Source organism: Arvicanthis niloticus, chromosome 2 (genome assembly GCF_011762505.2).
Source record: "Arvicanthis niloticus isolate mArvNil1 chromosome 2, mArvNil1.pat.X, whole genome shotgun sequence".
Taxonomy (NCBI): Eukaryota; Metazoa; Chordata; class Mammalia; order Rodentia; family Muridae; genus Arvicanthis; species Arvicanthis niloticus.
Genome location: NC_047659.1, coordinates 44,791,295 through 44,804,381, shown reverse-complemented (window position 1 = coordinate 44,804,381; position 13,087 = coordinate 44,791,295). Strand labels below are relative to the sequence as shown.

Below are 13,087 nucleotides of genomic sequence, written 5' to 3'. Positions count from 1 at the left end.
CCTGTACTAGTCACACACCACCACCACCACCACCTGCTAAGTCCAATTAGTCCTTATTTGTTTGTATGTGTTTAAGGCTGACCCCTTAAGATTATGGTCTTGTTTCTGTGAAAAAAGAAGCAGGGGTTGCTGGTTTTCCCTTTCTTAGTAGTTGATAGGCCCTGTGGAATTTTCTTCTATTCAGGTTAGTATGTCATCTGGTGCCGTCTTTGGAGGCCTTGCACAGGCAACCATGTTGCTATGAGTTCGTGAAGACAACATTCCTGTACTAGCCATAACACACCGTCATCCTGCTCTTCAGACTCCTATTATCTCTCCAGCTTCTCTTTGGAGATGGTTCCTGAGCCTTCCCTGCATGGGTTATGTTATAGATGTCTCCTCTGGGGCTAGATACTTCACGGTATTCTGAATTTTGGCTAGTTGTGGACTTTTCTAATAGTCTCTATCTGCTGCAAAAAGATGAAATGATTGCTTGATAAAATGTGAGAGCTGCACTTATCTATAGATATAAAGACGAGTATTTGGAGAGCAGTTGGAAAACTGAGCCACTTTAGAAATATGGCAGTAGTGGGTCTTCCTTCTAAGGTCTCTGGGCTCCCAAGCCATGAAGATTTTTTTTTTGGTGGGGGGGGGCTAGGTTTTCAATTCCAAGTATGAATTTCTTCCAATTGAGCACACTTCAGATACAATTTAGATAGCTGTTGATTTTCCCCTAAGTCACAAGTCAAGGTGGGGGGAATCTTACTGATTCTGTCACTGGTGTGGTTCTCAGGCTTCATAGCTGGCTAGGGCTGCAGGTAACCTCACCCTTGGTAGCTAAAATACTGTCTTCCAATGGCATGAGAGCCCTTGGAGAGGAGCTGTCCAGGTCAGTACCAACTTGATCTCTCCTAGTTTTGCAACAGAAGAATATGGTGTCTTCAGTAGTAGAGTTTTGTCTTCATGTTCTGGTAGGTAACCAAGAGCAGTGACAATAACTATATTGTCTGGGGGGTGGGGTTGGGGCTCTTGGAAACCCATGAACAACAACTCATAGGTAAATATCCCATGCTTAGTTCTGGAGTTTCTGTTAGATAGATTGTCTATGGCTTCTGAAGGGAGCAGTGTTCCACTGTATGGAAAGATATATATATATATATATATATATATATATATATATATATATATATATATATATATAATGTATTTTTAAGTATGCTATGAAATAATAGTTTCCTAGCCTCTGTGGTTACTGAGGTATAATTACCTCCTTTTAAGAACTATCCAGGTCTTCCAAAATGACATTAATTCATTCTGAGAGGAATAACAGCAATAATCAATTTACCATGTACCAAGCCTCTTACCTCTTAAATGTACAATACCACTTCTTAACATCACCATACCAGGGTCCACATATTAACCCTTGTGAGGCACACCCCATATAAATCATAGCCTTGGCAAATGCTGAATTTTATATAACATAAAGCACATTGTTCTATAATGAATGAAGATACATGTCTTTTCAGACCTATCTGCTCATGCTTTCCATTGATATTTTGGTATGAAATAGAAAGGCTGGGTCTTTTTGTCCACCAATACTGATTTGATTCACATTTATTTAGGTTTAAGTTTTAGCTCATGTGAATTACCAGAAGTTAGTTAATATTCAACAAAATATACTTTCTTTTCATTTATTTAATCTCCAGGGGGTTTTTAATCTTCCTAGCCCATTTAAAAAAACAAAACAAATAAACAAAAACAAAAAAAAAAACCTCCAGGGCTGGAGAGACGGCTCAGCTGTTAAGAGCCAGAGGTCCTGGGTTCAATTCCCAGCAACCACATGGTGGCTAACAACTATCTGTAATGGGATCCAATGTTCTCCTCTGGTGTGTCTGAAAAGAGTGACTGCATACTCACATACATAAAATAAATAAATAAATCTTTAAAAAAAAACAAATCTCCATATGTTCAAGAGAGCAAAACACCAGTACAGCTAAGCTGAATTATGAAAGTTTTGGTCAAGTGCCCTATTTTTCCTTCAATTTGAAAGAATCATTCTCTGTAAATGTTTATGCATTTCTAGAGTTCATAATTCAGATGGTATTTTAAATTGATTTTTTTACATTATCATATAAAGTAATAGGGTTCGTCACAGTACTTACATGCACGTGCATCATTATAAACTGTGCAGCCACTATGGAAATCAGTGTAGAGTTTCCCTTTAAAAAAAGAAAGAAAGAGAATAGACCTCCCGCGTGATTCAGCAATACCATTCTTTGGTGTCTACATACCTGAAGTCAACACACAAAAGAGACTTTCACGGCCATGTTTACTGTGTAGCTGCAATAGCTAGGGAGTGGAACTGTCTTCATTGTCCACCAGATAGTCTGAAACACACCGAAATATTCACCTTTGGGGCACAGACTCCCAGCAACTTTGTTTTTAACTCATTATTTTAAAGAGCAATATTAAAACACTCAAAGAATAGCTGGTTTCCATAATGCGTTATCTGTTGCTATTCTCTTCTGTTTTTTGTTTGTTTAATATAAAGAAATAGGTGATAAGGAACGGCCCTTGGTTCAGAATAGAATTTTTAAAAAAGAGGTCAAATGTCTTTAATTTCTTTATCTGTCTTATTTCTACACCTGCCAATACTGGAAAGAAAATGCATTTGGTGGTGTTACTCGCTTGTTTGTTTTGAGACAGAATCTTCCTACGTAGCCCAGGCTGGCCTCTAGTGAACTTATTATCTTCCTGCCTCTACTTCCTCCGTGCTGGGATTACTGGTGTGAGCCACTATGCCTGACTAGAATGTCACCCACTGAGCTGCTGTTTCTATAATCCATATTTTCTTTTTTATTGTATATCTTCATAACTGTATTCAGTTAGGTATACTTTCTGTGTCCTAGGTTCCAGTAGGAACATATGTAATTCCAGTCTTCTCATCCACAGGACAACTTCCAAGGGAAGATTGATTTTATTGACTGCAAGTTTACATATCCTTCGAGACCTGATATCCAAGTTCTGAATGGTCTCTCAGTATCTGTTGATCCCGGGCAGACGCTAGCATTTGTTGGGAGCAGTGGGTGTGGCAAAAGCACCAGCATCCAGCTGTTGGAAAGGTTCTATGATCCAGATCAGGGAAAGGTGGTAAGTGGGGGAAGGCTTTCAAGAACTTGTTTTGTATGTAAGATCTGCCTTCAAGTGGTCTCTGAGGCAGCACGTTGTCAGACTAAAAAGTTTGTGTTGGACACTTACCCCTGTGGCTGTTTGTGTTTCTGTCCCTTGCTGATTGACCTCATTCTACCCCACAGCTTCTAACAGCATATTCTTCCCAGTTCCAGATGGCCTGCTGACCAGTTAGGAAAGAAAACTGGGCACACTGCAAAGCTGGAGATGAGAGCATTTGAGGGACAGTCACTTACCTGTAAATGGAGCAGAAACTAATCAGGAAACTAATGGCTGGGGATGGAAAAAGTGGGGTGACAGGGGACACGATGAGAAGGAAGCAAGACAAGGGAGCAGGCACGAACAGCTTGACATAATCCTGGTCTGAGAAGCTTATGCTTGACTACAGATAAACGAAACTTGACAAAGCCTTTGGCAAGGACAGGTGACGCACTGGTGAACGACTTCATTGTTTACTTTTCTAAGTCCTTCTTTCTCTTTTCATACTTTATTTTTTCCTTTCTTTCTGGATAGTGTATTCACAAGATGTGTAATCAAATAACAAAAACTTTAAATAAAAAGTAACATTCCTCTTGATTTCTTCACTCAAAGACAACTCTCTTAACCACTTCATGGTTTGAGCTCGCCCAGTAAGTCTTTACTTCTGTGTCCCTGAGTCTGTTTTTCTGTTCTCATGATTTAATTAGACTGTCTGCCATTTTTTTTTTAAGAAGTGAAAAGTTAGCCATTGGGACTCTTCTCTCTTTTACCTGCTTTCCCCCACATATCTCAGTCCCTTTACATTTCCTCTTCTGATTTTCTGGAATAGTGTGAACCTTACTACAACAGGGACAGGTGACAGTCTGAGGAGAAATGCTGAGAGAAAGGCGAGGTTCCCTTGCATAGAGCAAAGAAAAGAAGCAGGCAGATACCAGCAGAATCCAGGAAGGGATGGGAAAGAGGGGTAGGTAGTGATGCCCTGTGGTCCAGTACCACTGCTGTTATTGATTGTAGATGTGAAGACTTTAATGTACTTGAATGGACTTGGTGATGGATAAACCTAGGAAGCACATTGCCCTAGAGAAAGGGCTCAGGTTTGTCCCCTCTGTCGTGTCTATTGTCCAGGGAGATTGTAACCTGCTGCAGGGCCAATCCACCATGTTTGATGCTCTGGTGACCAGAAGAAAGCGATCATTTTATGAATTCTGCCATTTAAGGGCACAGTACACTTTGTAAGCTCATTGTAAAATGTATCAGTGAACAGTGTAAACAGGAAAATACTGATTTAATCAATTTTCCAAAAGCCTCTTTGCTTTTTGACAGGCTACCAAACACAGGTATAGTATGTTCAATATTAAATTAGGTATCTGTGGTGTGTCTAGTACTGTCTATGGGAGATGCTTCAGGAACATGGAACATATCTTATTTCCCAGATGGTTATTATGTAGCACATAATACAGCAATTAGAGAACAAAGCTCAGTTTCTGAGTAACTATTAAATTGTGTTTTGCAGAAATAGGTACTGTGGGAAATACCTCAGGCTGAGTATGAACTAACTCTTGGTGATCTCTGTCTTACCCCCACCCACCCACACACCCACCCACACACACACCCACACACACACACACACACACCCACCCACCCACACACACACCATAAAATAGTGCTTTATCCATTGCTTAGAAATTATCTAAAAATATATCCTGATCACATTATTTAAAATAGTCTTTGTTTCTGAAATCATACAGTCAATTACTTCACAGTTAATAAGTTAGATTTACTGTATGTTTGGGAGAGACTCTTAGGAATCTTAAGTGAACCAACTTAAGTGGTCCTTATCTTGTTACTTAGTTTCCCTGACTTCTGGACTGAATCCCCAGGAAACAGACAGTGAGTTCCCATCACATAATGGACAGAAACTGTTTGTATGGTGCCTCCTCGCAGATGCTTCCATATGTGATTGTGACTAAGTGGCCAAATATATTTCCCCCTGGACTTATTATCTCAACTGTCCAGAGAATAATGTCAATAAAACCAAGGGCACAGGTTTGATCCTCATGTCATCCAATCACATCTGTCTGTCACTGTCCCTGATCCCAACCTCCTTTCTTCTCCCTCTTCTTTGGGTGACTTCCAAAGCCTCAGAATACAAAGTCTGCATATTGGTACAGATTAGGCTATGCTAAGCTACAAGGAGAATTTTTTTTTCTTAACTAAATACTGTCTCGAGATTCCTTCTCATTTTATAATACCTGTAGAGCTACAGTTTGGGAGAAAAAAAAAAAAAAAACTCAACATCAAAACAACAAAGTAATCAGTGTCAACTTTAATGGCATGCCTGTCAGAAACAAGTTCCACAGACAATGTGATTGATTTCCCCGGGGCTCTAGGGACGTTCACTCTTAAACAGAACAATGCACTGCAAAGCACCTAACTCCACAGCAGGAGCTTCCATCACTGCTGGAGTGCTAAAATGTTGTGTCCTTCGTTGTCATCTCTATTGGCAGATGATAGATGGTCATGACAGCAAAAAAGTCAATGTTCAGTTCCTTCGTTCAAACATCGGGATTGTCTCCCAGGAGCCCGTGTTGTTTGACTGTAGCATAATGGACAACATCAAGTATGGGGACAACACCAAAGAGATCTCCGTGGAGAGAGTCATAGCTGCCGCAAAGCAAGCTCAGCTGCACGACTTCGTCATGTCGCTCCCGGAGGTAAGCATCAAGGCTGTTCTTTACAGAAACACAGGGCCGCGGAGGGGTGTGTGATACCCAAAATGTATCAGGACTGTGGATCAGGCAGAGGTTCAAAGACAACACAATTTATTTCCCGGTGTCTTGTATTGCCTTGGTCTTTTAAGTAAAACAAATGCCCTCTATCAGCTGTATGTGGCTGTATGTTACAAATTATTATATTGTCAAACAAAACGGATGCTGTCGAATTGGCTACATATAAAATAATATCCATAGAGCATTAATGTAGCCCAGTAGAAAGAAATCCAGAGGTTTAACGTGGGTTTGAATGCAAGCTTTCATATTTAGTACCTTAGTGTGTCGTTTTCAGATACCTACTTATTTGATATTGTCTATTCCTTCTACAAAATGCAAAGAATGCCTAAAAACTTTAAAATGAGGGCAGAGAGGTCAAAGGTCAGGAAGATAGCTTATGGCAGATCTCTTGCCTAGCATGCATGAAACCCTGGGGTCAGAAAATAAATAGCCACACAAAGGAAGCTGCTGGGGATAAGTCACATCTGCCTCGGTGCTTTTTAATTTTCCAGAGCCAAGTCTGAATTTGGCCGGCTCCATTATGCATTCTTCCAGTTCACTGGGAATCTCCCTTGGTGGTTGTTTAATAACAAGAAAAATGAAAACATGACATCTCATCCATGGGCTGTAACCTTTTCCACTCCATTTTTTTTAAAGACCACTTGGAAATCCCCTTTCTTTGTAGACTGTCAGGTCTGTAAACACTGGACTTGGAGTGCACTTGTGTGTTTACTTGCTGGCTTTCTCTTTCACGGGCTTCACTGAGTCTTTTTTTTTTTTTTTAAAGAATTTATTTATTTATTTTATGTAAGTACACTGTAGCTGTCTTCAGATACCCATATGAGGGCATCAGATCTCATTACAGATGGTTGTGAGCCACCATGTGGTTGCTGGGATTTGAACTCATGACCTCTGGAAGAGCAGTCAGTGCTCTTAACCACTGAGCCATCTCACCAGCCCCCTTCACTGAGTCTTAAGCTCAAGTCCCACTTCTAAGCTGGCCAGCCTAACTAGCAACCACATCAAAATTCCTAAATTGAAAAGCAAAAAGAATATTTTGAATACCTGTGTTTGCTAGCATGCTTAAAAACAAAGAAGATTTTCTTAAAAAAAAAAATCATTAAAATAGTATTTTGCTACTAAAAGAGCCCTTAGACATTTTACAGTGTGATAACAAAATGTAGTGTAGCTAAGGTTTCTCCTGGCCTAGTTGCACTTTTTCAGGAGTCAAGGAAGAGAAATGCAGGCAGGCAGGTTAGAGCAATGGACAAGGACAGAGGACCAGAAACCAGATCAAATCCATCCTAAACTTTCTCACTTGTTGTTTATTGCTTGTCTTTGTGCAATTGTCTTGCTTCTCCATGCCTCAGTTTTATAATGTATAAAATTAAAAGAATATCATTTATGTGACTATGAAAAGATTACCCTCAGAACAACTAGCCGGCTGTAGTGGTGTACACCTTTAATCCTAGCACTTGGGAGACAGAGGCAGGCAGATCTCTGTGAGTTTGAGGCCAGCCTATTCTATGTAGAGAATTCCAGGACAGACATGGCTGCACAGTGAGACCTTGTCACCATGTCAGGAAAAAAAAGAAAAGAAAAAAGAGGAGGAGGAAGAAGAGCCCAATCCCTGATGCAAAGTAAATACTGTATGAATGTTAATTATTTTTAATGTAGCCATGCTGGGCATCTAGCTAGACATTTTATTTACTAATTTTGCCAAAAAAAAAAAAAAAAAAAAATCCAGCAAATACGTGTGCTGGGTACTAACACTGCATTTTGCAGGTGAGTTTGTAGCTCAAAGACATTAAACAAGTTGTTGGTGTCCAGAAGACTAGAAGCAACAGAGTATAACTTCAAACCAAGACTTGTGTCTCAGAATGTTCTTTCAAGGGAAGGAGCCAACCAGAATGATTTTGAAGACATCTCTCCCCTGGGATTAGCCTATCTTGCAAAAGATCTTTGGATAAAAGCCTAGAGATCAGAGAATTTCAAACCAAGGAAGATCTCCTATGTGGGATCTTAGTTGGATACAGGAAGAGATCAAAAATATAACCCTTAAAGAAATGCAGAGATGGGAATGACTTCCCTCCTTTCCCAGCACAAACTTCATATACTGAATATTTCTAGCTAGATTTGTTATATTTTACTGGATTCAATCACTGTTTCTAAGTTCGAAAAAATTTAAATTCATAGAAGAGTCCTTCATGTGGGCTCCAAACAGCACACGAGCAGTAGTTGTCTCCAGTTCTTAAACTTGCTATGCGTTTTCTAGAAATATGAAACTAATGTTGGGATCCAGGGCTCTCAACTCTCTCGTGGGGAGAAACAACGCATTGCTATCGCCCGGGCTATTGTACGAGATCCTAAAATCTTGCTACTGGATGAAGCTACATCTGCCCTAGATACAGAGAGTGAAAAGGTCTGTGTTAATTTTCTTTTCCTCTTTTTTATTAATCATTTTATTCATTTACATTTCAAATGATATCCCCCTTCCCCGGTTTCCCCTCCACAACTCCTCCATCTGATCCTCCCTCTCCTCCCTCCCTTTTGCCTCTCTGAGGCTGCTCCCCTACCTGCTTACCCACTCCTGCCTCACCGCTCTAGCATCCCCCTACACTGGGGCATCAAACCTCCACAGGACCAAGGGCCTCCCCTCCCATTAATGCCAGATAAGGCAATTCTCTGCCACATATGTATCTGGAGCCATGTATACTCTTTGGTTGGTGGTTTAGTCCCTGGGAGCTCTGAGTGGTCTGGTTAGTTGTTATTGTTCTTCCTATGGGGTTTCAATCCCCATCATCTCCTTTAGTCTTTCCCCTAGCTCTCCCACTGGGGTCCCCAGCCTCAGTCCAATGGTTGGCTGTGAGTATCTGCATCTGTATTAGTCAGATGCTGGCAGAGCCTCTCAGGGAACAGCCATACCAGGCTCCTGTCAGCAAGCACTTCTTGGTATCAGCAATAGTGTCAGGGTTTGGTGTCTGCAGATGGGATGGATCCCCAGGTGGGGCGGTCTCTGGATGGCCTTTCCTTCCATCTCCATTTCATTTTTTTGTCTCTGTCTTTCCTTTGGACAGGAACAATTCTGGGTTAAAATTTTTGAGATGGGTGGATGGCCCCACCCCTCAACTGGAGGCCATGCCTATCTACTGGAAGTGGTCTCTACAGGTTCTAGCTCCCTTTTGTTAGGTATCTCGGCTAAAGTCATCCCGTTGGGTCCTGGGAGCCTCTTGCTTCCCTGGCATCTGGGACTTTCTAGTAGCTATCCCCAGTTCCCCATCCCCCACTGCTATGTATTTTTATTCAATTTTCTGACCCTCTGTACTTCTCTCCTGTTCCTTCCCATACCTGATCCTGCCCCCCCCCCTTTCCCTCTCCTTCCCCTGTCCTTTCCAGGTCCCTCCCTCTACCTCTTGTGATTATTTTGGTCTCCCTTCTATGTAGGATGGAAGCATCCACACTTTGATCTTCCTTCTTAAGCTCCATATGGTTTGTTGGTTGTACCGTGGGTATTCTGAGCTTTTGGGCTAATATCCACTTATCAATGAGTACATACCATGTGTGCTCTTTTGTGTCTGGGATATCTCACTCAGGATGATATTTTCTAGTTCCAACCATTTGCCTGCGAATTTCATGAAGTCATTGTTTTTAATAGCTGAGTAGTACTCCGTTATGTAAATATACCACGTTTTCTATATATATTCTTCTGTCGAGGGACATCTGGGTTGTTTTCAGCTTTTAGCTATTATAAATAAGGCTACGATAAACATAATAGAGCATATCCTTGTTATATGTTGGAGCATCTTCTGGGTATATGTCCAGGAGTGGTATAGCTGGGTCTTCAGGTAAAACTGTATCCAATTTTCTGAGGAACCATCAGATTATTTTCCAAAGTGGTTGTACCAGCTTGCAATCCCACCAGCAATGGAGGAGTGTTCCTCTTTCTCCACATCCTCATCAGTATCTGTTGTCACCTGAGGTTTTGATCTTAGCCATTCTGACTGGTGTGGTGTGGAATCTCAGGGTCATTTTGATTTGCATTCCTCTGATGACTAAGGATGTTGAACATTTCTTTAAGTGCTTCTCAGCCATTCGAGATTCCTCAGTTGAGAATTCTTTCTTTAGTTCTGTTCCCCATTTTTTAAATAGGGTTATTTGGTTCTCTGGAGTCTACTTCTTGAGTTCTTTGAATATCTTGGATATTAGCCCTCTATCAGATGTAGGATTGGTAAAGAACACACACTAAACCTCACACAATAGAAGTGGGAGACTTCAACACCCCACTCTCATCAATGGACGGATCATGGAAACAGAAACTAAACAGAGACACCATGGAACTAATAGAACTTATGAACCAAAAGGATTTAGCAGATATCTATAGAACATTTCACTCTAAAACAAAAGAATATCCCTTTTTCTCAGCACCTCATGGTACCTTCTCCAAAACTGACTATATAATCAGACACAAAACAAACTTCAATAGATACAAGAAGATCAAATCAATCCCATGCATTCTATTCAACCACCACCAAAGCTGGTCTTCAATAACAATGACAACACAGAAAGCCCACATACACATGGAAGCTGAACAACTCTACTCAATAATAACTTGGTCATAGAAGAAATAACAAAAGAAAGTAAAGACTTCTTAGAATTTAGTGAAAATGAAGGCAGTACATAACCAAACTTATGGGACACAATGAAAGCAGTGATAAGAGGAAAACTCATAGTTCTGAGTGCCTTCATAAAGAAATTGGAGAGATCATACACTAGCAGCTTTCCAGCACATCTGAAAGCTATAGAACAAAAAGAAGCAAATAACACTCAAGAGGAGTAGACAGCAGGAAATAATCAAACTCAGGTCTCAATCAACCAAGTAGAAACAAAGAGACCTATACAAAGAATCAACAAAACTAGGAGCTGGTTCCTTGAGAAAATCAACAATCCTTAGTCAAACTAACTAAAGGGCACAGAGACAGTGTCCAAATCAAGAAAATCAGAAATGAAAAGGGAGATATAACAACAGAAACTGAGGAAATTTTAAAAAATCATCAAAACTTAGTACAAACGCCTATACTCAACCAAATTGAAAAATCTGGATGAAATGGACAATTTTCTAGACAGATACCAGGTGGCAAAGTTAAATCAGGAGCAGATACACCATCTAAACAGTCCAGTAACCTCTAAGGAAATAGAAGCAGTCATTAAAAGTCTCCCAACCAAAAAAAGTCCAGGGCCAGATGATTTTAGTGAAGAATTCTATCAGACCCTCATAGAAGACCTAATACCAATACTTCTCAAACTATTCCGCAAAAATAGAAACAGAAGGAAAAGTATCTGTGTTAATTTTCTAAACTCTTGGATTACTAAAAATGAGTCTTTGCTGAAAGCTTTGTGCATACTAAATGACATAATTTTCACTTATCCATTTATAGTAGAAACAGACAGTAGTTTGGAAGCAAAAGACAGTAATCTAAAATAATAGTCTAATGGGCCACTCTAATAAAAGAAAAATCTTTAAATGATTGTTTTATAAGATTTTTTAGGTTAAAATGACACTTTTTCAAAGGCAAATAATTAGTTTTCTTAAATCAAGGCAGTTTAGGTCACCTGCAAAACCTAACATGTTTTATAGTGTTCAAGTTTTGTGACAGAGTAAGTAGACTGTACACAAGAACCTAAAAGGAGGCAGAAGCCATGTGGAGTTTCCACAGTAGAACATGTAGTTGGGAGAACAACTACAAAATTAAGACTTTGTGATCTACATCTTTAAGAATGAGAATCCACTCGAGCATGAGCTAAAGTGTCCTTGGTGAGGAGAAGCATCAGAAATGATTAACCATCCCCTGCTTTGTTCCTTGGTGTTATCTTAGTAAACAAGACAATCTCTGTGTTGTGAAACTACATAGTGACATATTTGGTTCAGTCTTGCTTCACTGAACTTTGTCAGCCCTTGGGATGCAATTTAAATAAAGCGTGGATGCATTGTATGAGCAACCACTCTAGTGTTCAATTTTGAGAGTTACCATCAGGCAGAGTTGTTACTCAGGTGGTATTTGCAATGGACTCTCCCAGTGGTAGGCTGGGGACAACCCTGTGTCTGTACTGATTTTCCATCTCCTTTCCACAGACAGTGCAGATTGCTCTGGACAAAGCCAGAGAGGGTCGGACCTGTATTGTCATTGCTCATCGCTTGTCTACCATCCAGAACTCAGATATCATTGCTGTCATGTCACAAGGAGTGGTGGTGGAAAAGGGGACCCATGAGAAACTGATGGCCCAGAAGGGAGCCTACTACAAGCTGGTCATCACTGGAGCTCCCATCAGTTGATGTGACTGGAGATCTTCACACACAGATAATGATGTGCCAAGAACAAGAGGGCTGTGGGTTGTTAGAACTATACCGAGAATTATTATTGCTTTACAGACAGAGGTATCTTCTGGGAACCAAACTAATTTTTAATGGCTTTTCAGTAATAATTTCAGTTTGAAATGTCTGCATAGAGAGAACCCAGAGTCAATATGAGTCAAAATCCAAAGTCAAGCAGCTGCGTATCTACCACCCAATACTGCTCTGGGAGGGAGCTGTTGGCTGTCTCTATCAAGGGCTTGGTGAGAGAGCATGGAATCTTCCTTAGGACAGAGAGCTGTTTGTCTACATTTGGGAAAGCTCCTTGTACACTGAGCCTGCTCTGTAATCTGCATTCAATTGTTTGGGCCAGATCCAGGTCAAGAGCTAAGGACCTAAGGCTACTGGTAGTTCTTAATTAAGTTTTGTTTGTTTTCTATAGGGAAGCAAATTTATTTACCTCTACCACCTGTGAGTAGGGAGAGGCGCACTTTCCCATTCTGGAATGTTCTGGAATGTTCCAGGCTCGGGGAGGCCAATGGTGAGAGAGAAGGATTAATAGAGGTTGCTGGTCAGAGGCATTGATTGAGACAGAAGACTCAGAGTGCTGGTGTCGCAGCACACTACAGTGGGATCTGCCAGTGTGGAGCAGGACCTCTCTACTGGGACTTCTACTTTTCATTCCCTGCCCCCATGTCACCTGATAGCCCGTACTCCTAGGAAATCCTATGCATGGAATGGAAATGCATCTGCTTCTTAAGTTGTTGCATAAAAATCCAGTAAAACATAGTACAAAACCATTTATGTTCATCATTTTCTTCAG

The 13,087-nt window shown here is 40.6% G+C and overlaps 1 protein-coding gene across 3 annotated transcripts in view; it reads left to right on the top strand.

The window, feature by feature from the left end:
• The window catches only part of Abcb11 (ATP binding cassette subfamily B member 11), a 93,041-nt gene extending 79,977 nt beyond the window's left edge, over positions 1-13,064 (top strand). For all 3 annotated transcript variants that reach the window (XM_034495608.2, XM_076928862.1, XM_076928861.1), the window contains 4 exons: positions 2,932-3,129; positions 5,655-5,861; positions 8,191-8,337; positions 12,046-13,064. In XM_034495608.2, the coding sequence (XP_034351499.1) occupies positions 2,932-3,129; positions 5,655-5,861; positions 8,191-8,337; positions 12,046-12,246 (753 nt within the window). In that variant the 3' untranslated portion in view covers positions 12,247-13,064. The remainder of the gene's footprint in view (positions 1-2,931; positions 3,130-5,654; positions 5,862-8,190; positions 8,338-12,045) is intronic.
• Positions 13,065-13,087: the final 23 nt, after the last annotated feature.